Source organism: Lacerta agilis, chromosome 14 (genome assembly GCF_009819535.1).
Source record: "Lacerta agilis isolate rLacAgi1 chromosome 14, rLacAgi1.pri, whole genome shotgun sequence".
Lineage (NCBI taxonomy): Eukaryota > Metazoa > Chordata > Lepidosauria > Squamata > Lacertidae > Lacerta > Lacerta agilis.
Window position 1 is genome coordinate 29,578,790 of NC_046325.1, and position 24,518 is coordinate 29,603,307.

A 24,518-nucleotide genomic window follows, 5' to 3' on the forward strand; every position below is an offset into this window, starting at 1 on the left:
TACTACTAAGGCCAGCATCTTTCACTAGTGCTGGCCTGGGTAGCTGGAGCCTTGCAAAGCTGCACTGCCAATTATAGAGTGCCCAACCTCCAGGATCTCATTAACACTACTCTAGCTCTCTGAATGATCAATGGAGAGTCAGGGATAGCAGCCCTTCTAAGCCAGGTGCAGAGAGGATGTGTGTGTGTGGGGGGAAGGCGTGTTAGCTGCAGCAGGCAATTTTTCCAGCCTGAAATTGCTGGGAACCAGCTGCTCTGGAAAAACAATTGGATCATTCTGGATTATATGAGACAGTTATTGGGAGATGATCACAGCAGCTTCTGACATCCAGTCTAGGAGTCAGTCAGTGCTGAGTTCTAACATGTTGACAACAAAACAATGTCCCCTTGCTCTGAACTAGAGTGGGTTTTTTTAATAATAAAATTTACACCATTTTGCTGTAATTGCAGGCAATAACATGGCACCAGATTTGGTCTCTCTTGTCCCAATCAGCTATTTTGAGTTGGTTCATTGTGAGCTTGCCTCTGCCACGTACTTTTGACCTCTAAGCTAGTTGCCTGAGAGCTTGATTTGGCACCCCAACTTTCCTCCAAAGAGCTCTATGCAGCATATGAAGGGTTAATTTAATTTATCATCACAACAGCCCAGCGATGTAGGTTAGGTTGAGAGGGATTAACTTTTTTAACCTTTACAGGATTTGAACTGAGGTCTTCCCACTCCCAATCAAACACTCAATATTATCCTACTATAGATTCTTGTAGAGAGTTGTCTCTGTTACACTGGGCTGCCTGTTTACCTGTGGTAAGTAAGAACCATCTCAAGGCGAACAATATAAGAAGTTTAGGGGGGTTTTGCACACTGCAAAATAATTTGTTGATGGTCTTTTTTTTCTTGTAGGTCACTGGTGCATTCTAAATGGCTGACGTTAGGATGTCTCAGTAAGTAGACCGCTAACATTTTATGGTCTAGTAACTGGGTTTATTTGCAAGTTTGTTCCCTCAGGTAAAGATTACCGGTATGTGATTTATCACCTTGGAGTGCTTATTATAAAAGAGTGTGTTTCTCACAAATGGTATGTAGTGTATAAACACACACACACACACACACACACACACACACACACACACACAAATAAACTACCAGAATCAACAAGTGCATAAAACCCTAACAGCAAATTTCCATGTCACACAGAATTCTTTCTCAGTCTTGACCCGATGGATGGATTGGAGATGGAATGGAAACACAGACACGTTGGTATGAAAAGGGTCGGAGAGAATCAATAGTTATGTTTAGTTTCAGTGGTTGAGTTAGGTAAATGTGGATGCTGGACTTACCCATGGTCTCACAGGTGGTGGTGAGGAGGTCCTTAAGATAGCGAGATGTTTTGCTTCACCTACTTCAGAATATAGCAAAACCGGGGGGGGGGGGGGCTTCCTGTTCATTCTGCTGGACACCTGCCCCAAATCCTGCTCTTAAGGTGCCAATGTTGGAATGCCGCTTCTCGGCACAGAGAACAAAATCCAGTAGCAGCCACGGTCAGTTTACTTATTATCAACAGTTAAAAACAACCAGCTACGACAAAGCAGTGAGTATATATATATATATATATGTATTTAAAAGGCGTGGAGAACAGAAAATTATTAGCCTGGCACTGAAAAGGGTAATGGAAGCACCTGACAAGCTTTTCTAGAGAGAGCATTGCACTACCAGGGGGCCACCACTGAAGAGGCTTTCTCCCTTGTTGAAGGGTCAAGTGCAAAAGGGCCTCCACTGACAATCCCAAAGGGATATTTTTAATCCTCCAACTGTTGTCATATTCTCAATATAATGCCCCCAACAAATAAATTGCTATTTGCCCCAAAGGGGGAAAAGTGAAGGCATAGCTGTCAACTTTTCCCTTTTCTTGCAAGGAATCCTATTCGGAATAAGGGAATTTCCCTTTTTTAAAAAAGGGAAAAGTTGACAGCTATGAAGTGAAGGTACCCATCCCCTCTTCTGCTATTAGGTAGTTAGCTGCTCTGGGTGTAATGGCATGAAAGGGCCATTAAAAACACACACAAGAAAAAAACACACCCACATAAACCTTTCTCCAGTACCACCATTCTAATCTGATTCACAACCTATTGCAGTAAATAACTTTTTTTTTTAAATAAAAAAAGCATGGTGGATACTGATCACAGATTTCCCACATCTCATCTTGTTTGACCCTCAGCCTAATTTACATCACAGGGTTGTGGTAAGCACAGGGAAGGAAAAATCAGGCACATTCCCGGTCCAGTAAGGGTGGGATAGATGTATAATATATAAACAGGGTCTCAAAGCCTGCTTGGTAACAGTCGTGTAACCAGGAGGACCTGATGTTTAGATAGGAGTCAAATGCATAATGGGTTGGGGTGGCTGGATTCAGCTAGGTAATGTTAGGCTCTGGACTTCATGGCATTGGGTGAGGGGAATCTTACGGTGCTAATTACTTCAGTGCACGCACACACACCATACATTTAAAGCATATTCCCCGCCTTCAACAAATCCTGGGAACTGTAGTTTGCCCCCTCACAGAGCTACAATTCCCAACGCTCTCTGCAAACTACAGTTCCCTGGATTCTTTGGGCGGTGGCGGGCTTTAACTGTGTGCTGTGTTGATACAGCCGTATTTGAAAACGTGGCGACTGGCGAGGTCCTGCTGAGTGGGTGGGAGAGCTGCCTTTCTCCCGCCAAGCCCCGTTTTGATGGCAACCTGGGGGGGTGTCCGGCTGCGCGTTCGAGGCGGCTTATCCACGCAGGCACTGGCTGAAACGCCCCGACTTGGCCATAACAATCACGGGCACGCGGCTGGACGTGTGAACGGAGAAAATCCCTGCATTTGCGTCCCTTGCATTAACCCTGCCGCCGGGGGCGGGTGTGTGCCGAGCAGCCCTCCGGGGTGAGCTCCATCCAGGCCCTCCCGAGCTCAGCACGCGCAGGGGGCGAATTCTCTCCTTTGATTGCAGCGCCGGCAAGAGGAAAAAAAGGTTCCGGGGCTCCAAAGAGCGCCTTAGTGGGAGGAGGGGCGCGGGGGAGGAGGAGCCAGCGGGGCGCGCGGTTACGCGGGTCTCTCGCTCGTGGGGCCGCGCCGCGGTTTGGGGTAGGGGCTGTGCTGCGCCTAGCCCCGCCCCGGCCGTCCCACCATCCCTCCACCCCCGGCGGCAGCGGCAACGTCTGCTCGCTCGCTCGCTGTGTCCCTCCTTCCTTCCCCGGCAAAGGGGAGCCGGCATTGCAAAGCCGGGGGGTCAGGGGCGCGCGCCAAAAGGCGGGCAAGCGCCGCTGGGGCAGGAGCTGAGGACCCCGTCTGGGCCGGGCCGGTGCGGCTGCTGGGAGCCCCGCGGGGGGATGGCGGACGGAACCCCCGGTGGTCCCCCCTCGGGCTCGCCCCGGCCCGGGCCCCCCCGCGCCCCGCAGAAAGAAGGACCTGCAGCCGCCGCCGCAGGAGCCCCCGGCGACCTGAGTCCGCTGCGCTCCTGTTCTGGAGGCTCCGCTTGCAGCAGCCGCGACAACTCGGCCGAGAGGGACCCCCCCGGCCTGGCCAGGACCGCCCCCGCCGCCGGCATCATGAAGGTGGGTGCTCCTCGCTCGGCTTCATCCTGTACCGCCCTCCGACTCCTTTGGCACGTGTGTGTAAGGTTCGTTCCCCCCACCCCATTTAATCTGGAATCCCCGCAGGGATTTCCCAGCTTCCCCTCCTTAAGGACATCCTTACTGAGCCCCCTAACAGCGGCAGCTAATCACCTCCTTTCCCCTGTCGTCGCCACCGCCGCCACCACCGCGTGCCACCATTTCTGTCCTCATCTGACCTTCTAAATCTAACCTAGGGATCCAGGAGAGATTCCAAAAGCAGCAGCTTTGCCTTGCCCTCTCCCTGCCCAGAGCGCCCCCGCAAGGAGCACCAGTACCCACCCCCTTCCAACTTCATTCCTTTTCAGAAACAACAGGTGCTGGGGTTCCTGCTTCGGTTTTTTTGACTGGCAACAGAGAAAGACACTCTGCATATGCCCAGAGGTGCTCTGATCTTCATCCTAGTTTGAGACCTTCAAGGCTGGGATGTGTGATGTTGAAAACTTAATTCTGGGGTTCTGAGTAAGCTGCTCTCCTCTGGAGAAAACCCCCCCCCCCCAATACTCCAGATCACCAGCCTGGTCAGCCTTCACCTTTGTAAATCCACACACTGTCCCCTGAAGTTGGAGTTTCTGCCCTCTGTCAACGGCTCCCGCTAAAGGAAACATTTGAGCCCCTATACCAGCAACAACAAAAACAGCGTTCCAACTCCATACATGCGAATCTCTCCCCCCCCCTTTTCTTGTGCTTTCTTAAAGAGGCATATTCAAAACTCACTTTATGCAGACCCACTTGGTACATAGCGCTAAGACAAACCAAGGATTAGTGTGAATGAGTGAACATGCAGGTTCTCAGAGCAAAGAGCACAGCTGCTGCCACTGTGCTACCTGGGTATGCGTGGGTATTTCTGGAATGTGTGACCTGGTTCCACAGAATAACTTCATGTCTGTATCAACATGCAGGTTGCATCTACAATGTCCGCATAGGCAGTGTTCCATCTGCACAGGCAGGTCTTTTCTAAAATGTTGCAGCCATAAAATGTATATGGATGAGGGAGGGCCGAAAGTGGTACAAATGGTAGATTTTCTCCCAACTTTGGTCTGCTTCATGCATTCCCCTGCATCACTTGGTTACAGCATACTTGTATTTAACAACTTGCTCAGTAGCCGTACGCCAGCCTTCCCCAATCCGGTGCTCTCCAGATGATGTGGACTACAACTCCCTTCAGTCCCAGTGGGAACTATAGTGATAACAGCTATGGGAGGTCAATCTTATGGGGTACCCAGGGCAGCTAGTCATCCTGCTTGTGGATGGCAGTCTCTCTTTCCTCATCTGCAGGGGGGCTCCTGGCTGGGTTTCCAAATGCAGGCAACAAAAGGGGCAGTGTTAGAAACTCAGATATACTATATAAGCTAATAGTGGTTTGCAACACATTAAAACCTCAAATAAAGCAATCCAGAGTAAAAACAAAATTCAAGTTAAAAAAAACTTAGGTCCTTCTCTAAGTGACATTTTGCTTTCCTCATAGAAGAACTCTGGGAAGCCAGTGTGGTGTAGTGGTTAGAGTGTCAGGTGAGGACCTGGGAGAACAAGGTTCAAATCCCCACTCAGTCATGAATCTCACTGGGTGACCTTGGGCCAGTCACTGCCTGTTAGCTTAACCTACCTCACAGGGTCATTGTAGGGATTAACTGAGAAGGGGGGGGGTAAACTATGTACGTACTCCATGGAGAAAAAGGTGAAATATAAATGCAATATATTACTCACTTAAGAAAGCTGGAGAAGCTAGCCAGATGGAGACGTCAAGTCGCCAACCTGGCATCCAGAGATCTCCACGTGGTCGCATTTGAACCCGTGCCAGTCACAAAATGCTCCTGGTGCCTGGCTAATTTCTAACACTGAAAAAGGGGTGCCTAATCAGTATTTCTAAGCAGAGCCTCTTCCAACTGGAACATAGGAACCTGCCTTATTCTGAGTCAGACCACTAACCCACCCAGCTCTGCACTGTCTGGCAGTGGCTCTCTAAGGTGTCAGGCAGGATTCTCTCCCAGCCCTACCTGAGATGGCAGGCTTTGAACCAGGGACCTTCTGCATGCAAGGCAGACGCCTTACCTTTAAGCTATGGCCTTTCTCTAAAGAGCCTGCAGTAGTAACACACACACACCCCATTCTGCTTGAAGTTCGTATGAAAATCCTAGGAGGGTGCCTCTGACATTTTCCACAACGGGCATAAAGGTCCAGTCCAGGCATAGGCAGACTCGGCCCTCCAGATGTTTTGGGACTACAACTCCCACCATCCCTAGCTAACAGGACCAGTGGTCAGGGATGAAGGGAGCTGTAGTCCCAAAACATCTGGAGGGCCGAGTTTGCCTATGCCTGGCCCAGTCCCTGTTGCAAACCAAGGCTGGCCAGATCACTGTGTCACATTGGCCGCAACATTTGCCTGTAAACGAAGCTCCCACTTGTCAGTTGAGCCAGGTTGTTATCTATCTACTGTTGGCTGTGCCTGTCCAAAACAAAAGAAGAACCCTGGGAAATGGAAGCTTGTCAAAGGTCCTGGGGATGCCAACTCTTTTTGAAGGGTAATTTACAGTTCCTACGATTCTTTGGAAGCAGGGAGGGAATATGCTTTAAGTTCATGGTGCATACGCAGCCACAAGTGGTGCCCGCTCTTTCACTCCATTCCCCATCTGAGTTCCTTCACCAGGCTGAGATCCTTGAACTGGAAGTGCCAGGGAGCAAGCAGAAAGGTACACACACAGCAGATAGTTGCTGACCTGCAAATGAGCCAAGCCTCAATGCCGCAGGGGGTGGGGCGAGGGGAGAGCCAATAAGTTGTTAGTGCGTGTATCCTTGGAAGGATGTTGCTGTCATCTCCCCCACCCCTCCACTATCGCCTGCTGTGAAGGGGTTCTCGGGTTCCCTTGGGTTATTTATGTCTTGTTTACCAGAATCCAAACGGCCAAGGCCATTCCTTGGCCTGGAGGATCTAAGGAAGCAGAATTACGTGGTCAGTTGTTTGGCTGTGATGTGACCTTCCTTTGTGCTGCTGCTTTCGTGACAAAAGTATTTGGGGGCCCTCTGGAAACGGCAACTTCCTTGGGCGTTAGAGAAGGCAAGGGGTAGGAAGATTAAGGGCGGTAGGGCCACAGATGCCATGTGGATTGGTTTTTTGTTTTTTGTTTAAATAGCCAGTTGGGCCGCTCCATATGAAAAGCTGAATTTGAGGTGGCTGCCCACGGTGGCTACGTTCTACCCTCCTGTCGGAGTGTGCCTCTGAATGCCTGTTGCTGGGAATCCTGGGTGGAGGCAGCGCTCCCCTGCCGGTTGCATTTGCAGGGTTATGAACAGTTGAATCCAGTTATAGCTTTATAGCCAGTGTGGTGTAGTGGTTAAGAGTGATAGACTCGTAATCTGGGGAACCGGGTTCGCGTCTCCGCTCCTCCACATGCAGCTGCTGGGTGACCTTGGGCTAGTCACACTTCTCTGAAGTCTCTCAGCCCCACTCGCCTCACAGAGTGTTAGTTGTGGTGGGGAGGAAGGGAAAGGAGAATGTTGGCCGCTTTGAGACACCTTCAGGTAGTGATAAAGCGAGGTATCAAATCCAAACTCTTCTTCTTATTAAATTTGTATACCACCCTTCATCCGAAGACCACATCGTGGTTCACAGCATGGAAGTACAAAATGAGAACATAAATAGCAAAACAAAAACAAACCAATCACCTTCTCCGCGAGAGGTCCGGAGGGTGGCAACACGAGAACGGGACCTTTTCTGCAGTGGCTCCCTGTTTGTGGAATGCTCTCCCCAGGGAGGTTTGGCTGGTGCCTTCATTATATACCTTTTAAATGAGTTGTGGGAGGAGGGGGCATTACTGATTTGTTTTTGTTCTTATTTTTATCATGTACTTTGTGTAGTGAACTGCCCTACGGATGCAGGGCAGTATACAAATTTAATTAATTAACAATACTAATCCCTCTTCCACAAACACATTTAAAGCCTGGTCATAGAGAAATGTTTTCACTTGGCGCCTACAGTTTTGTAATGAAGGCACCAGGCAAGCTTCTCTAAAGGTAAAGGCAAAGGGACCCCTGACCATTAGGTCCAGTTGCAGACGACTCTGGGGTTGCGGTGCTCATCTCGCTTTATTGGCCGAGGGAGCCGGCGTACAGATTCCGGGTCATGTGGCCAGCATGACTAAGCCGCTTCTGGTGAACCAGAGCAGCGCACGGAAACGCCGTTTACCTTCCCGCTGGAGCGGTACCTATTTATCTACTTGCACTTTGACGTGCTTTCGAACTGCTAGGTTGGCAGGAGCAGGGAGCTCACCCCGTTGCGGGAATTCATAGAATCATAGAAGAGTTGGAAAAGACCACAAGGGCCATCCAGTCCAACCCCCTGCCAAGCAGGAAACACCATCAAAGCATTCCTGACAGATGGCTGTTAAGCCTCCGCTTAAAGACCTCCAAAGAAGGGGACTCCACCACACTCCTTGGTAGCAAATTCCACTGTCTCACTGTCAGGAAGTTCTTCCTAATGTTTAGGTGGAATCTTCTTTCCTGTAGTTTGAATCCGTTGCCCCGTGTCTGCTTCTCTGGAGCTTCTCAAACCGCCGACCTTCTGATCGGCAAGCCCTAGGCTCTGTGGTTTAACCCACAGCGCCACCCGCGTCCCAAGCTTCTCTAGGGAGAGCATTTTTAAATTCAGCGTTGCTCTTGGGCATTGTGGGAAATTTGGAAGGCATCTCGTTGCAGCTGTGCGCTAGCACTGCTTGGAGTTCTGGGTTGGACTTTCCTCCCACCTAAATGGATCCCCGATGCAGTTGTCAATTATGGGCTCCTCCCTAATGCCAGCCTACATGCACCTGAGATTGGTGCGAGAACTTTGAAGTCAAGCAGCGGGTGACTTTCAGGCACACTTGAGCCCCAACACCTCTCATCTTAGGGTGGGGCAGAAGCGCTCCGTGTTAAATTGTGGTGCCAGTCCTCACACAGCTAAAACTCATGCCTGAGGGGGAAGTGCCAGCAGGCTTGGGGTGGGGTGGGGTGGGGGGGACAGACCTCAAGTTATGCAGAAACTCATACAAAATATTTAGGGAGAAAAACTCTTGAGTGGTGGTGAGACCCCAAAGCAGCTAAGCCCCTTTTTATGGGAAAAAGGGGAGAAGGGCACAGCTGGCTTGAAGGTCAGGAGAATGTTACCCCATAATGTTTTGTTGCAGGACTCGCCTGACATTATTTTTTCACATGTTCACAGGGTTTTGGCTCTGAAAATGGGTTCCGAGAATGAGTTTTTCGGGAGGTGGGATCCTGGCTGCACCCCATATCCCCTTAGTAGTGTGCCTATGCCTATGGAAGGGAATGCATAAGGTCTGTGTCTTTAATCCTCAACGATGAGATGCTGTTGGTGTGAGCAAGTCTAATGGTATGGCTGTCTACTGAGTCGGATGGTTCTACGTATATAGTGTTGTATTTCCTTGCTCAACATTTTGGTGGCCTAGACCAAAAAGCTGCATAGAAATAAACTGTTGGTGATGGTTCATGTAGCCCAGTCTTGAAACTGAAATAAATGGGGTGTGAGGTTGAGAACGTTCTCAAGCAAACTTTCTTTATTCAGGCTTTTTTTGTGGGGTGGGGGAGCAGGAAGGGGAAGAAAACAAGTATATATGTTCTAATCGAAGATGTATGCATTGCAACATTTACAATTATGCTTTTGAGAAGTCTTGTGGCAGGGAAGAAAAAAATAATTTGTGCAAAATATTAAAATTGCCTAAGGTAAGCAGGACTCCCCCACCCCACCCCAGTCAGGATTCAGTTCTGGCACCATTGCCATTATAAGAGAAGAAGGGATGTGTTCATGGGGAGTTCTGGCACCTCTTTTTCTAGAAGATAGCACTGCAGTTACAAGGGTGGCCCAATGTATAAGGGCAGGTATGTCCAAAATCCGTTTTCTCGGCCTAATCCGGCCCACCGGTCGATTTAATCCGGCCCCCGTGGCAGTATGTGGCCTGGGGTAAAATCCTAAAAACAACTTCAATCCCCAAAAAAGCTCAACAACTTCGGGCTAAAATTGTTTTTAAAAAGGCCAACAACTCTGGTTGGCTCTTTGGTCGGCCCCCACGGCCGTGTGGTATAGTGGTTAAGAGTGGTAGACTCGTAATCTGGGGACCGGGTTCGTGTCTCCACTCCTCCACATGCAGCTGCTGGGTGACCTTGGGCTATTCACACTTCTTTGAAGTCTCTCAGCCCCACTCACCTCACAGAGTGTTAGTTGTGGGGGGAGGAAGGGAAAGGAGAATGTTAGCCGCTTTGAGACTCCTTCAGGTAGTGAAAAGCGGGATATCAAATCCAAACTCCTCCTCTTCTTCTTCTTCTTCTTCTTCTTCTTCTTCTTCTTCTTCTTCTTCACATCATGAAATCAAATCCAAACTCTTCTTCTTCTTCTTCTTCTTCTTCTTCTTCTTCACATCTGGCCCTCTTTGAAAAAAGTTTGGACACCACTGCATAAGGGGGACAGGGTTCCTACTACTTCAACAGTTGCATACACTGGCTAAAATTTCCTCTTCTGCGCAACTCTTAAAGGCACAGGAGTCCTGTTCCCCTTTGCAGCTGGCCACCCTAATACTAAAATACCTAAAAATGCATTGACAATATTTAAGTTTGAATAGAGCCAGGTAAAGTGGCCACCGGTCCGTCTAACCAGCAGCTGTGTACTCTGACTGGTAGTGACTTTCCCAGGTCTCAAGCGGAGATCCCTGCTTCACGGTATCATTTAAACTAGTGATCTTGTCAGATTTCATGCATGCACAGTGTGAGCTGTGTTTCTTGAGTGTCACTCAAATTACTATTTCAAAATGAAATTTGGAATGCTAGCACTCAAAACTGCTGCACTTGGGTGGAGCTTGGGGTTCTGCATCTGCTTAGGGCAGCCAGATTTTTTTTAAAAAGAAAGGACTGGGTACATGGGGGGCTCCTGTGCCTTTAATATTTGTATGGAATAGGGAATTTCAGCAGGTGGAGCATTTCGACTGTTAAAGATGCAAGAGCCCAGCCTTCTTTTGCATCTGACCAGAGATTTGCTGCTTACCCTGACCGGCAGCAGCTGTTTGCCAGCGTGTGCAAAGTATCACCCCCAGCCTGTGAAATAAACTTCGAAAGTGACCTTATTCCCAAGACTGGATAGTTCTCTCATGTGTCCCAACGTTCATGGAATCGTAGAGTTGGAAGGGACCACAAGGGCCATCCATTCTAACCCTTTGTAATAATGCAGGAATCTTTTGCCCAACGTGGGACTCGAACCCGTGACCCTGAGATGAAGAGTCTCAGAAGCAGTACCAACTGAGCTATGTTGGTGACGTCTGCTCTTGACGGGCAGCAGCTCTCCTAGGGAACTGGGTGGAAAGTCGTTCCCGTCACCCGCTCTCTTGATCCTTTTCACCGAGGGTCAAATCTGGCGGCTTCTGCCTGCAGAACACCTCCTCTGCCGCTGAAGCTCAGGCCCCTCCCAGAATCCTTTGCACTGGAGGCTTTCCTGCCGGGCAGCGGTAGGGCCGAGCCGTAGCAAACACCATGTGCCAAACCCTCGAGGTGTGGCTCTGCTCCAGGTGTCCCATCTTGATATTACTGACTCCCCCCGCTTCCCCCCCCATTTATTTCCCTCACCTATAGGGCGTGAACCTCAGTGTGGGCGTTTACTGCGGGGGTTCAGATGGAGGTGCCCTTGGTAGGTGTGTTTTTTGTGTGTTTCTAAAAGCGGCCTTTTAAATGTTCTTGCGTCACAGTGGCTCATCTCCAGAATAGGTTGCTGTCACCCGAGACCCGCCTCCTTGCTCCTCGCAGCCTATTTTAAGCGCTGATTGCTCCGGTGCTATTAATACAGGGCGTGTGGGCTGCGTTCCAGCCCCTCTGCCACCCCACCCCCTTTCTCATGCACCTTGGAGGAGAAGGAATTCGCTTGCCCTGCAGCCTGGAGCGTGTTTTTTGAAAAGGCTAAATGGATCTCGTGCACAGAGTGCAGGTGATGGAACAGGCTTACCATTCCTCCAGTGGCCTTTCTAAAGAAAAAAAAAATCACCTGGGGGTTTGGGACCGTGTGGATGGAGGTGCACTCCCTGGGATGTGCCCATGGCGGTGAAAGAATATGTTATTTTTTGCAAGTGCACAGCTAGAAGTGCCAAAGCCCTGTTACCTTGGCAGCTAAACTCATGGAATCCTGAGACCTGGTATGGGGTAAGGGCATGGCTAGGGAAATAAAATCTCTGTTTGGCTATGCAGCCCACTATTCAACCTTGAGATGGCTTCCCGCCAGCTTTAACATGGTTGTTGTGATGATGGAGTGGGTTAATTCCCTCTGTATGTGGTCTGAGTACTGCGGAGGATGGCTTGGGTACAAATTTGACCAATCTGGACGGGGTGAGAAAAAATCTGGAAAGCCCACTCACTGGGCTATGTGATCCAAGCATAGAGCAAAGGCTCCCTCCCTGCCGCATCTTTGAGCTGTACAACGAGCTCTTAGCCTTTCCATTTCGCAGATAGGAAAACTGAGGCTGAAAGATAGCGCCCTCCCTTGAGGTCACCCGGTGAGACTTGAACAGAGCTGGGCTTTGAACTCTGGTCTCCAGGTTTCATCCCGCGTTTTCAGAGAGTGTAAGAGGACGTGTCTCTGCCCAGAGGAACGTACAATCTAAAATTTGACACGGGGGGAAAACAGCAGGGCAGTAGAAGGGGAATGGAGGCAAGGTAAACAGGGGAGAAGTGTGCACTTAGACTTAAGTTGCGAGCTTAGTTGCATGGTAGGGCACGGGAACGGAAAGGTCTTCTAGATAAGGTAGTTCAGGATACTTTTGAAAGGCTGCACACAAAGGCCATCTTTGTCAAGTCCTGGAGTGGGAAAGTGTTGCCCATTTATGGGCAGTCCCCCCTCCCTCCATGAGCACTTGTCTGTGTACCTCCCTTATTCAGGTGTGATGCATGGTTGGAACTAATTAAACAAATGGCCAAAAATAAATCCAAAATGCTTCCTTTTCATTGTCGTCACCACACCGACTGACTGACGCAGGTTACATCTGCCTCTAAGTGACAGCTGAAGAAGTCCTGGTGCAGAAGTCCCACCCCCCCCACCCATCCACCCCCTTCATCTGTTGCAGAGGAAACACAGACCATGTGTCCACTGCTAAAGGATGCAGCTTTCTGGGACAGGGGACTGACCCCAATCCAATGCCCTCCAGATGTTTGGACTTCAAGCTTCCATCAGCAGTAGCTATAGCCCAAAACATCTGGAGAGTCCCAGATTGGAGAAAGCTAGAACGGGCAGAGGTTGCACTTCAGAGAGAATTCGCAGGTGCCTGAAAAAAAAGTGTTTCGGGTATCTAACATGAACGCAGCTCCTCCAGTCTCTGGCTGAGCCCTCAATCCATTTCCAAATGAGCCTTTGGCATGGGATACATTCTGCCAAGGGAGAGAAGGTTTCCCCCGGCGGATCTGAGAGGCTGCAGTGGGATGTGGGGAGGAGGCGATGCCTGGTGCAATGCTGCGATTCCTTTTTTCTGCTTTCCACCTGCCCGGCTAGAGATGCAGTTGGCTGCCCATCTGTTGTTCAGCTATTTATTGGTAATTTTTTTTGCTTGGGTTTTTGGTACCCTGACCAGGCTGCCCGGGAGGAGGAATGCAGATGGGGATGAGAAGGAGCTTTTAGCAAGGAAGGTGCAAATTCCACCCCCTCCCCCCCCAAAAAAAAATTCGTTAGCAAATTAATTCCACTTGGACAGCAAAGCAGCTCATTGGGACTTTTGAGATTAGGGCCTGGCAGGACACGTTTTAATCACTGGAGGTTAATGGACCAAGAAAGCAAATAATCTTCTGGTGCCAGAGGGCTATTCTCTCAGTGGGAGGGGGGACAGAGTCTGCCCAGTTTGGCAACCGGATCCACCACAGCAACTGGGCAAGGCTGGAAAGCTTTCTTCAGAATCTTAGTTCATTCTGTGCTCCAGTCTTTGCTGGTGTCGTTTTGGTCTTGCTGCCGTGGTACTAATAGGATCCTCCTAGTGGGGCAGCAATAAAACTGCTAGCACATTTGCAAAGCTAAGCAGGGTCCGGTATGGTTTCAAATTGGATGGGGAACCGTGCGTTGAGATTCCTGTATTGCAAGGGGGTTGGGCTACATGACCCTCAAGGTCCCTTCCAGCTCTACAAGTCTATGATTCTGTGAACATGCAGAGCTGCCTAAGACTGACCTTCTCCAACGTGGACCCCATCTGCACTATAAAGCGCTATCATACCACTTTAAGCAGATATGGTTTCCCCCAAAGCTTCCTGGGTACTGCGGTTAGTTAAGGGTGCTGAGAGTTGTTGGAAGGCCCTTATTTCCAATCCCCAGAATTCCTTGGGAAGAGGGATGGATTGTTCAACCACTTTGAGAAATTCTGGACATTCACTTTGTACATGCTCAGAGCCATTCTCTCCCTTCCTTTGGAGGTTCTGGCTTGAGGTCTGGTGCTCTCATGAGCCAAGGAATGCAGACGTGACTTTTGGCCAACAAGGCAGTGCTTAAGAGTCGCCTGTGCAAAGGGAGCATTTCACACTCTGAAACGAGAAGAGCCTAAATTAAGCCCTGCCTAGCTGGCGCTGGGCAGCCCTACAGCCTGCTTTATTAAGGGTCCCTAGTCATTCCTTCTTTCCTTCCTTCCTGGCTTTGCATTCCTATTTTATTCTCCCTGTCCCCAAGCCAGCCCAAGCCAAAACACCTGTTCGGATTCCAAAGGCAGGAAAAGTTATTCTTCTAGTACAAACTTCCTGAGGAGGTCCAGATCCGGCCCTTCAGCTGTGCCTTATAGGGAGGAAGTGCATCTCATGCTGGGAAGAGGTTTAGTCAGTTTCTGAGTCCCTTCCCTCATGCGCTCCCCCCCCCCCCCGCTGCAGCCTGGTGTCCATCTGCTTACCGCATTAAAGAGAGAGAAGCAGAGCCTCTTGCAAACATTTGCGCCATTCAAAGCAACCTGAGACACCATCTGGGACTGCTTTTTTTTGGGGGGGGCATTCAAAGATATTCATAGCTGTTGATCCCACAGCGAGATAGCTAGAGGGAGAAGCGCTTTATATGGCTGTTGGTCCACCAGCACTAGATGTGACACTTTGCAGAGCAACACAAGCAAACACACACGCACACACACACACACACACACACACACGTGTACTTGTGCTAAGGTGAGGGGTAGACCTATGACCTGAATGCGGCCCTCACAGTCTCTCTGGCCGGCCCTTGGGACTCTTCCTAGGCCATACCCCTACCTGACCTTGCTTGACCCTCTCCTTGAGTGTCGTCATCAGCTGATGAGCAGGGATTAAAGCGCTTCTTAAAAGTGCTGTTTGAAGCAGCTTGTGGGCTTCTGCCAGCAGGCATGATGCTGTTTAAAGTGGTGTGGTACTGCTTTAAATGCATAATTTGTGTTGGGTAGTGGTTTTGGTCCAGGACTAGGGAGAACTCAGGTTAAACCCACAGTTGCCCATAAATCTCCCGGGGGGAGGGGGCCCAAGCCCCAGCCCCCACGCTGCAAAAATGGAGGTTGCTTCTCAGTGAGGTAGACAAGCTACCCAATAATACTACCTTTTTATTGTCTAAATTCAGTGTCAAGTTTACCCAGTTCATTACAGTGCCCAGGCATTGATTCAGATTACACAATGCCTCACCTTGATTTCATGAAAAGGAGAGGTATCTGCAGAATGGCACAGTAGTCCATAGCTCCAGATAGCATCTGTCCGTGGTTTCATACAGATGTTAAACAGCATAGGGCAGAGCTTGCCAACCTAGGCCACGGGCACATTTTGATTTTGAGTAAATGCTGTGTGTGTTGGTGCCGCCACCCTTTCTGGTCGCTTTTCTCCCCCCCCCCCCTGGATCAGTCCCCCATCCTCAAAGAAAGTGCTTATGCACAGACCTCACTTTCCCGAGGAGCTGACAGAGCAGAATTAAGCTGAGCCGCGAAAAGGACATAGAGTTGAAAGAAGTAGGCAAGAACATCATTCTTCCAACTTCCTCCTCCTATTTTGTGTACTTCTCGAGGGAGGAAAAAAGTAACTACCCCTGCTCACGGCCAAGGATGCGATAGGAGGGAGGCCTCAATGGCCTTGTGAGTGCCAGGGGAAGACTTCAAGGGTGCCAGGGGATCCTGGGCACTGCTTTGGTGGCCCATGAAATAGGGGATATATAGGGAACCCAATTGCCTAGCTGCAAAGGAGCAGAGCACTGACCTTGCCAGCACCACAATCTAATAGGAGCAGAATCACTGAGGTCACTCCAACCCCCAGCCCAGACACCCTAACCAGTAGGATACCACGTGGTACAGAAAGGCTCTAAGACAGCCTTTCTCAACCTTGGGTCCCCAGATGTTTTTGGCCTACATCCCTAGGTAGCAGGACCAGTGGTCGGGGATGATGGGAGTTGTAGGCCAAAAACATCTGGGGACCCAAGGTTGAGGAAACGCTGCTCTAAGAGATACAGGAGAATCAATATGATCACTGTCCTTCTCCTCTCAGCAAAGGTCATCCCCCAGGGCAACAGAGGCAGTTTCCATTCCAAAACCAGGCCTGAAGACCAGTTGAAATGGATCTAGAAAGTCAGTTTCATCCAAGAGTACCTGGAGCTGGCCGGTGACAATCTTGCTGAAGCACTGTGCCCAGAAAGGGGATGTTGGCAACTGGTCTGCAAGTTTTTATTTTCTGGGTCCAGGCTAGGTTTATTCATAGCTCCTGGCCCTTCTTCAAGCAATCTGGATTGAAGCATGCAAAATAAGATATTATGGAAATAGTTCCGATTTGCATAATTATGCAGGTTGCAGAACCTAGCTTTTCTTGCTGCAGAATTGGGATTTCCTAGGCAGAGATTTTTCTTTGGGTTTGTTTTTTTTAGTGTAGAGTACCCAAAGCTCTAAATATAACTTAATGCATGTCTAGCCAAAACCAAACACCACTTCTTACTGCAAATCTATGAGGCACTGTTTGCTTGTTTATTGCAGAACCCAGGCTGTTGTGACAGCTTAGGCTAAGGAAGAAGGGAAGCATTGAGCTGGGGTATTAGTTGTAGGGGGAAGGAGGCAGAGGACTGAGAACCATGCATGGGACAGAAAAAAGCTCTTTTCTCCAGCAATGGTGCTTTCCCCCTCCCTGTTTCCTCCTCTGGTTTCTAAAACCTCAGCGTCCTCAGCCTCTGTGTTTTCATAACCTTGCTTAAGATGAAGAACAGTGAGCTACATGGTAACCTTGGACTCTGCAATGTTACAGAACTCTCTGAATGTTACAGAACCTTTGGGCAGACACACAATCCTCTGGGAAGTTCTCCCGTGCAAAAACCCCCCTTGGAACAAACAAGCAGCTCTCGTTCATTTTGGTGGGGCTCAGATAGGACAGCCTGGCCACAATACAACTCGTCATTTATGTACAAAAGGCGCCTTTTTAATTTACAGGGTTTCATTCATTAGATTTTGAATATTTCGTGTACGAAAAGAAAAGAGACAAACCACAAGAGACAAACGCATACATGTGCAAATGCAGTAAACAACGATTAAGGAAATAATTCTTTTTGCAACAAACAATTGTGGATAGAGGAGCACAAAGTGGGATTTGACTATTGGTCGAAACTTGTCTGCTGCCCATTGCTTATGCAAACAAGACTGTGCAGGGGCCCCATATCTCCGAAAATATTCTATTCTTTTCCCACTTGTGGAAGGTAACTTTCTCACAAGTGGCTGGGTTGGGTCATACCTTCCGTCCATTGTTTGCTTGGGGGAAAGAGTATCTTCCCTTCCTTGTTGAAGTGCTAAGTGTTTATCCACCGTGAGTGCCAGCAATAGGCAGTCACCATTCCAAAGGGTTGGTACCCTATTCAACAAGTTGTTGACATTTTTGAAACTTGTGTGTGTGTGTGTCCAAAACCACCTTTATGTGGTTGGTTGCCCCTGAACAATATTTTCCTGTGCTTGACATCCTTTTCTGGAAGAGGAATGGTTGGGTCCAGTACACTGGCATCGGGTCCAGTACACTCTAAAGGCAGCTTTATTGTTGTACTTCAGTCGGACTTACTTCAGAGTAAACATGCATAAGACATGCTCCAAGATTCATTCATTTAGAATGCAGATTCCAAATGCTTGTAGGAGTTGAACCGAGATATTATTTATTATAATCATGAACATAAGAAGAGCCAACCAAATGATTCTTATGATTATAATATAATACGTATCGTAATAAATAATAATTCCTTCTCCTACTAAATGTACCCTAAGTGGATACTGCGTAACCACGAGTCTCCTGTTTTAACGGCTGCGTCATTTTAATTGGATTATTCTCTTGTGCATTTTAATTACGGATATTCTTATTTTAACGTCTGTGTAATTGGCTTTTTATATTTTGTAAACCACTTATTGGCACTAAGCAGCATATAAACAAATTAATAAGAGTATTTCCCGGAAGATCTTGCTCCTTCTCTCATTAAGACGGAGCTGCCTGACGTGCATTCCCCCCCCCCTTCTTTCTTTCTTCAAAATCCATTGCTTTTTTAACCAGGTCAAGGCCCTCTCTATTTTGCTTAAAGAAGGATGGTGCACAAGCTGTGAGGTCTTGTATTTTCATACACGGGTGAACCATAAGGAAGGCCACTAAGGTCCGGCCGAACCCAAAGAGTACTCACTAGTGGTTCCTCATCCTTTTTGGGGAAAGTGACAAGTGGGGTGGCGCAGAGTTCTTTCCTGGGCCCATTATTGTTCAACGTCTTTATAAACGTGGATGAAGGGATTGAGGGCACGCTCATCAAATTTTCTGATGGCCTCAAACTGGGAGGGGTAGCCAGTGCTACTGAAGTCGGAATAGAACTGGGCCTCCACTAACAAAACCCCACAGAAATCTACTACCGTCGTACCTTGGATCTCAAACTGCTTAGTTGCTGAACGTTTCGGCTCCCGAACGATCGAAAACCGGAAGTGGGTGTTCCGGTTTGCGAACTATTTTTGGAAGCCGAACGTCCGACGGGGCTTCCGATTGGCTGCCGGAGCTTCCTGCAGCCAATCAGAAGCTGCGCTTTGGTTTCCGAATGTTTTGGAAGTCGAACGGACTTCCGGAACGGAATTCCGTTTGACTTCCAAGGTATGACTGTACAGTGTCCCTGACAGGTGGCACTGGCAGGCAATCCACCTTCTACTTTAAAAACCTCTTAGTGAAGGGGAGGTCAGCTCCCTTCCAAGGCAATCTCTTCCACTGTAGGAAAGCTCAAGTCACCAGGACTCAGTCTGGATCCTTTTTCTTTTAATTTGAGCCCACAGGTCAGCTACTACCCTCTAGAGCAGGCATGGCCAAACTTGGCCCTCCAGCTGTTTTGAGACTACAGTTCCCATCATCCCTTACCACTGGTCCTGTTAGCTAGGGATGATGGGAGTTGTAGTCCCAAAATAGCTGTTTGGCCATGCCTGCTCTAGAGTGACAGGGCACAAAAGGGCTCATTGCCATCCATCCATCTGTCCTCTGTAAACTTGTCGTTGAAAGGTTGACAGAACATGCCTATTTGCTTTAGATCGGGGCAGGCAACCTAAGGCTTGTGGGCCGGATGCTGCCCAATCGCCTTCTCAATCCGGCCCGCGGACGGCCTGGGAATCAGTGTGTTTTTACATGAGTAGAATGTGTCCTTTTATTTAAAATGCATCTCTGGGTTATTTGTGGGGCATAGGAATTCGTTCATCCCCTCCCCCCCAAAAAAAATATATATACTCCGGCCCAAGGTTGCTGACCACTGCTTTAGATTTAGCACGAGCCAGATTCATATAAGACCATGTCATAGGAAGAAGCTGCCTTCATCCTGCTATTCCGGCCACATATGCAACATAAAGCACTAGGATTGCATTTTGAACTGCCATGGTTTCCCCCGAAGAATCCTATGGCTGTTGCAGACATCGCCTCAGGTGCCTTTCCCAGACACACCAGGAGACAGCAGGCATTGAACCTGGGGCCTTCTGCATTCAAAGCATGTGCTCTGCCGTTGAGTTATGCACTCTACCTTATCCTTAGCTTGTAATGAAGGGGTTGCCTGAGATCTTGGATGCCGTTAATAAAATTAGGTTGAGAGACCAGCAGGTGAGACTCAGGTGTGTGAGATCTGGCTGTCAATACTCACTTAGGGATGGTGTTCTCCTGGCAAGGAGAGAGTTCTGGACTTTTATGCATGCTCCAAGAATGACCCGCTGGCACTGAGAACAGGTTCTGGTGTCTAAAATCTATTGGACTCATTTTTTGTGTGTTCAGGCCAGGAACTTTGACCCACGTTTGCCCCCAAAGGTCCGCATCTCACCTTTTCTCTCCCACGTCCTCCTGCAGCTGCCAAAACCCAATAACGACTTTGAATAAACATCTCCCGCTCCATCCCAATCTTCTGATCTGTGTCAATTTAGGAACCATCAATTTCCCCTCCTTCCTGTGGTAACCGTAGAGACGGTACATTATGTAACTTTGATGTCTGACTCATCTCCACCCCCTCGCTGTCGATTTTTGTCTCTGCCCATCTCAGGGTGGTAACCATCCTCCCCTACGTTCCTCGGATCTGGGACCCGCCTGCATCTCCGCGTGGCCCAGGAAAGTAAAAAGGAGACTTCAGCCTCTGTAGAGTTCCCATGGCAGGGCGTGGAAACGTCTCAGGGGCAGCCAGGTCCCGAGAACCCCATGCCTTCCTGCTCAGGTGTTTTCTGTTGCTCTTGCCAAGGGAGTGGCATGCAAGGAAAAGGTCCCTACAGGCGGGGTGGGCGATGGGTGGGCTCAAAGTCCTCAAGTTCCAAGGTCAGACCTTATAACCTGGAACTGCTTCTCTGCACCAAAGCACCGCCCAGCGATATGTGTCCTATCAGGATTGTCAAGATTGCCTCTGATCCCGTGCAGAGTTAGTTTCCCTTGCTGCTGAGCTGACAGCTCTGCCCACAGTGCATTTATGACTGTGCTTCTCCTCCACATTTATTTTGCCTCCAGGTTGGCAGCTGTGGTGGTGGTGGTGGTGGTGATACTTCGCAGGTTACCTTTCCTGTCCTGGCTCTCGGCCTACACACAGCCTTTCAGGCATGTCTTCACAACCGTAAGGGCCGGTGAAAGGAGAGAGGGGGTGTCAGCTATGGTTCTGGTTTGGAAAAACCCCAATTGTATCCGTCCAAGGCAAGGACAAAACTGCAGTGGTACCTTGGGTTACAAACACCTCGGGTTACAAACACTTCAGGTTACAGACTCTGCTGACCCGAAAGTAGTACCTCGGGTTAAGAACTTTACCTCAGGATGAGAACCGAAATCGTGCGGCGGCAGCAGGAGGCCCCATTAGCTAAAGTGGTACCTCAGGTTAAGAACGGTTTCAGGTTAAGAATGGACCTCCGGAACAAATTAAGCTTGTAACCAGAGGTACCACTGTACAAATTCCTAAGGTGTTTCTGGTACCTGGATTAAGCTTCATAAGTCTGACCGTGTGCTTTCAGAAGACATAGGGTGGCATCAGTTCACTGCATTTAAACCCTGCCTTTCCCCGTAACAGAGCTCAAGGGTCGTACACATGGTTCACACCCATTCATCCCCACGACAGCCCTGAAAAGTAGGTGAGGGAGAGGGAGTGGTCCAAAGTCACCCAGTGAGCTGATGGGCATTTGAGCCCAGTCTAAAAGTCTTACTTGTTGCATTGTACTGTTAGGCTGACATTTTTCCAGCTGCCCATTCTAGGCGTTGGGAGGGAAGAGGGCACTAGCTTAGGGTGTGTGGGGGAGGCTTGGGGTTGAATCCCTAGGCAAGAGGAGGAGATGGCTACACCCAGCAGCAATTTTATGCCAGCAAAGCCAACGGAGCAGAGCTGGCAGAGGTTTAACCCCTGGGGTGCAAGTTACTTGACTTTCCAGCACAGATGCCCTTTCTGTTTCCAGATGCACAGGCAAGCTTCACCCACCCACCAGCCCAGGACCCAGAAAGGGCACATTTCCCTGGCCCATCAGAGAGGCGGCCTCCAAAAGCTAGCTGCAGTCACAGTGGCTTGGCAAAATGAGGGAGGGTGGCAATCTTCAAAAATAACATGGGAATCCCTTCTGGGACCCTTGAAATGTTGACACTCCCCCACAAGGGGAGTTCAGCTGTTTGTGAACATCCCTACCCTGCTTCCTGCAGTCTCCTGGCAGTGAGCTTATCATTTTTCATTGTGCCCAGGAGATGGAGTGCTGATGTTGGCAGGGTTTCCTGGTCAGCCGGCAGATTTGTCCTTCGGCCTGCTGATAGTAACTGAAGGCTGATTGTTTGTTTGTGGCACTTTGCATTGGTAGAGTTCTTCACAAGTTTTATTATTGCATTAGGCCTTTGCACCAGTCCTACAAGGCATGCATCACTTAACTGTTCCCATTTTGCAGATGGGGAAAACTGAGGCTTAGAGAGAAAGTTGCTTGAGGCCTGCAAAACAATAAATGTGGCGCAGGAACCCTGGGAACTATAATTTGTTAAGGGTGCTGGGAATTGTAGCTCTATGGAGGGTATTCTGCAGTTTCAGGGACCCTTCCTGGAAAGCTGTGTGCTTTGAATGTATGGTGTGCATGCAGCCTTCATAAGGCGCCTGGTTTGCCATTCTAACATTTGGCTTAGTGTTCCCAGCTACAAATCTTTGCCCATAGCAGCAGATTTGCACACACGTGATAGTACATGGGTGAGAAATTATGTTCAGCTTGCATTTCAAGACAATCCCACTTAAACTAGAACTCTTTGAAACAAGATGCAAACCAAAACACAACCATCATTTGAAATACAAAAGTATTGGAACTGCACAGTGCAATTCTCCAGGCAAGTAATGTGTGCCTCCCTCTCACAAAAAACCCAAAATATTCTGGAGTAAAGTGTGCATAAAAGTGCATATATATGTTGGTGGAAAAAACATACAAAAATGCATTATATTAAGAGAAAGTTTTCTTCAAAAATGTATATATTAGATTACCGTACACTGCTCCCTTTCTCCGTCTTATCCTCACAACAACCCTGTGAGGTAGGTTAGGCTGAGACAGTGGCTGGCCCATGGTCACCTAGTGAGCTTCATGGCTGAGTGGTGATTTGAACCCTGGCCGTCCAGGTCCTAGCCCAACACTCTAACCATTACACCACAATGGGTTTCCTTGTTTACAGTGCAAGCCCAGGAAGAACCTGAAAAGGTTTTTGCCTTGAAACTGTACTAGGACCAGTAAGAGTTTCTGTGGTCCTAACCATGGTATACTTCACCTCATCCCTGGGAATGAATTTATAAAATTGCTAAGCGTAAGCTATTCCTATTTGTGTCGTTTCTTTTTGATGATCATTGCGAGGAGCTGGAAGCTTCACCAGGGCTCAGTTCACAATCCTGGAATACATAAAGTCAACTGAGTAGCTCTGAGCTTGCACAGAGAGGAATTACTTTTAAAAATTAAAAATAACTTCTTGATTATTATTTTTAGTTCTGTGCAGCTTACAGAATAACAATACTGTCCCAATAATACCCAACTGTATATTTACCAAGCAATAAAACACTACCAGCTCTGGGACTAACACCAACACACAGGTGGCACTGTGGTCTAAACCTTCGGGCTTGCTGACCGGAAGGTCGGCAGTTTGAATCCCCGCAACGGAGTGAGCTCCCATTGCTCTGCCCCAGCTCCTGCCAACCTAGCAGTTTGAAAGCACACCAGCGCAAGTAGATAAATAGGTACTGCTGTGCGGGGGGGGGGGTAAACGATGTTTCCGTGCGCTCTGGTTTCCGTCACGGTGTTCCGTTGTGCCAGAAGTGGTTTAGTCATGCTGGCCACGTGACCCCGAAAACTGTCTGCAGACAAACGCCGGCTCCCTCGGCCTGAAAGCAAGATGAGCGCCGCAACCCTGTAATTGCCTTTGACTGAACTTAACCGTCCAGGGGTCATTTACCTTTAAAACAAACAAACAAACAAACAAAAACATATGGGCACAATCCTTCTATGTATTTGTTTGGAAGCAAATCACACTAAATTTAATGGGAATTGTTCACCAGCAAGTGTGTTTGGGGTTGCAGCTTTTAACCCTGTTGATAAATTAACTTGGGGGGGGGGATGCTGTTGAGATCCCTGTAGTTTTTGCCATTTTGTAGACCCAAGGTAGCCAACTGGGGCGCAGAGGGTGATGTGTTAGCAAGTAATTGGTCAAGGCCTTCAGAACATGGTTTAAGCAAGCATCTTCATGGGAAATAGATTTAAACATTTTTGCATTGTACCTCCAGTTAATTGCATTTCTGAATTCCCAGTATGTTTGCCTGCCTCTTCCCTCTCCTGTTCTTCCCTCTTTCTTATCCCACCCCCCACCCCCATCAGGAAGCATTGTGGGTGGGGGTGTGGGTGAGGGAACAGGGGAAGGAAAGAATCAACAGAATGGTCGGATGTAACTATTTTTAGCATTGGGGGTTTGGCTCTGAGTTCCTGGAGCCATTTTGGTCTTATCTGGGCCCTGCACCGGGGCTGGAGGATGGGGAGTGGAGAGCTACATTTTCAGAGTTCAGGTCAAGCCTGATCATTTTAGGAGAATGGTTCATCCCCCACCTTCCAGCTGCGACTGGTTGGTCTTTGGTTCCTTGAAGCTGAGCGAAATAGTTCAATAATAATAATGACGACGACGACAACAACAACAACAACAACAACACCTACCTAGGTGCCAAGAGTCCTGCCATCCCCTGTTGTGTAGATTCAGCCCAAAGCTTTTTTTCATTCAGTGTCCCGGCCCTTGTTTCTTCAACGTCTCCCATCTTACAAACCCTTCACAGTTTTCCTTCAGGTCCTCCACACCATCCTTCCTCAGGACACAAGCCTGGGCAGTGTGTATGGAGGTCCTGGGCTGCCTAGATGACAAGACCCGCCTCCCACTCTCTCGGTCTCACTGGTCTAAAGCAAAGCAGAGCAATACGCTTAGCA

At 48.8% G+C, this 24,518-nt stretch overlaps 1 protein-coding gene across 3 annotated transcripts in view; it reads left to right on the forward strand.

Moving 5' to 3' along the window:
- Positions 1-3,256: 3,256 nt before the first annotated feature.
- LOC117058201 (inactive phospholipase C-like protein 2) overlaps positions 3,257-24,518 on the forward strand; it is a 35,799-nt gene continuing 14,537 nt past the window's right edge. For all 3 annotated transcript variants that reach the window (XR_004427843.1, XM_033169209.1, XM_033169210.1), the window contains exon 1: positions 3,257-3,591. Coding sequence is in view for 2 of the 3 variants with exons in the window: in XM_033169209.1 (XP_033025100.1) it covers positions 3,367-3,591 (225 nt within the window). In the remaining variant the exon portion in view is untranslated. The remainder of the gene's footprint in view (positions 3,592-24,518) is intronic.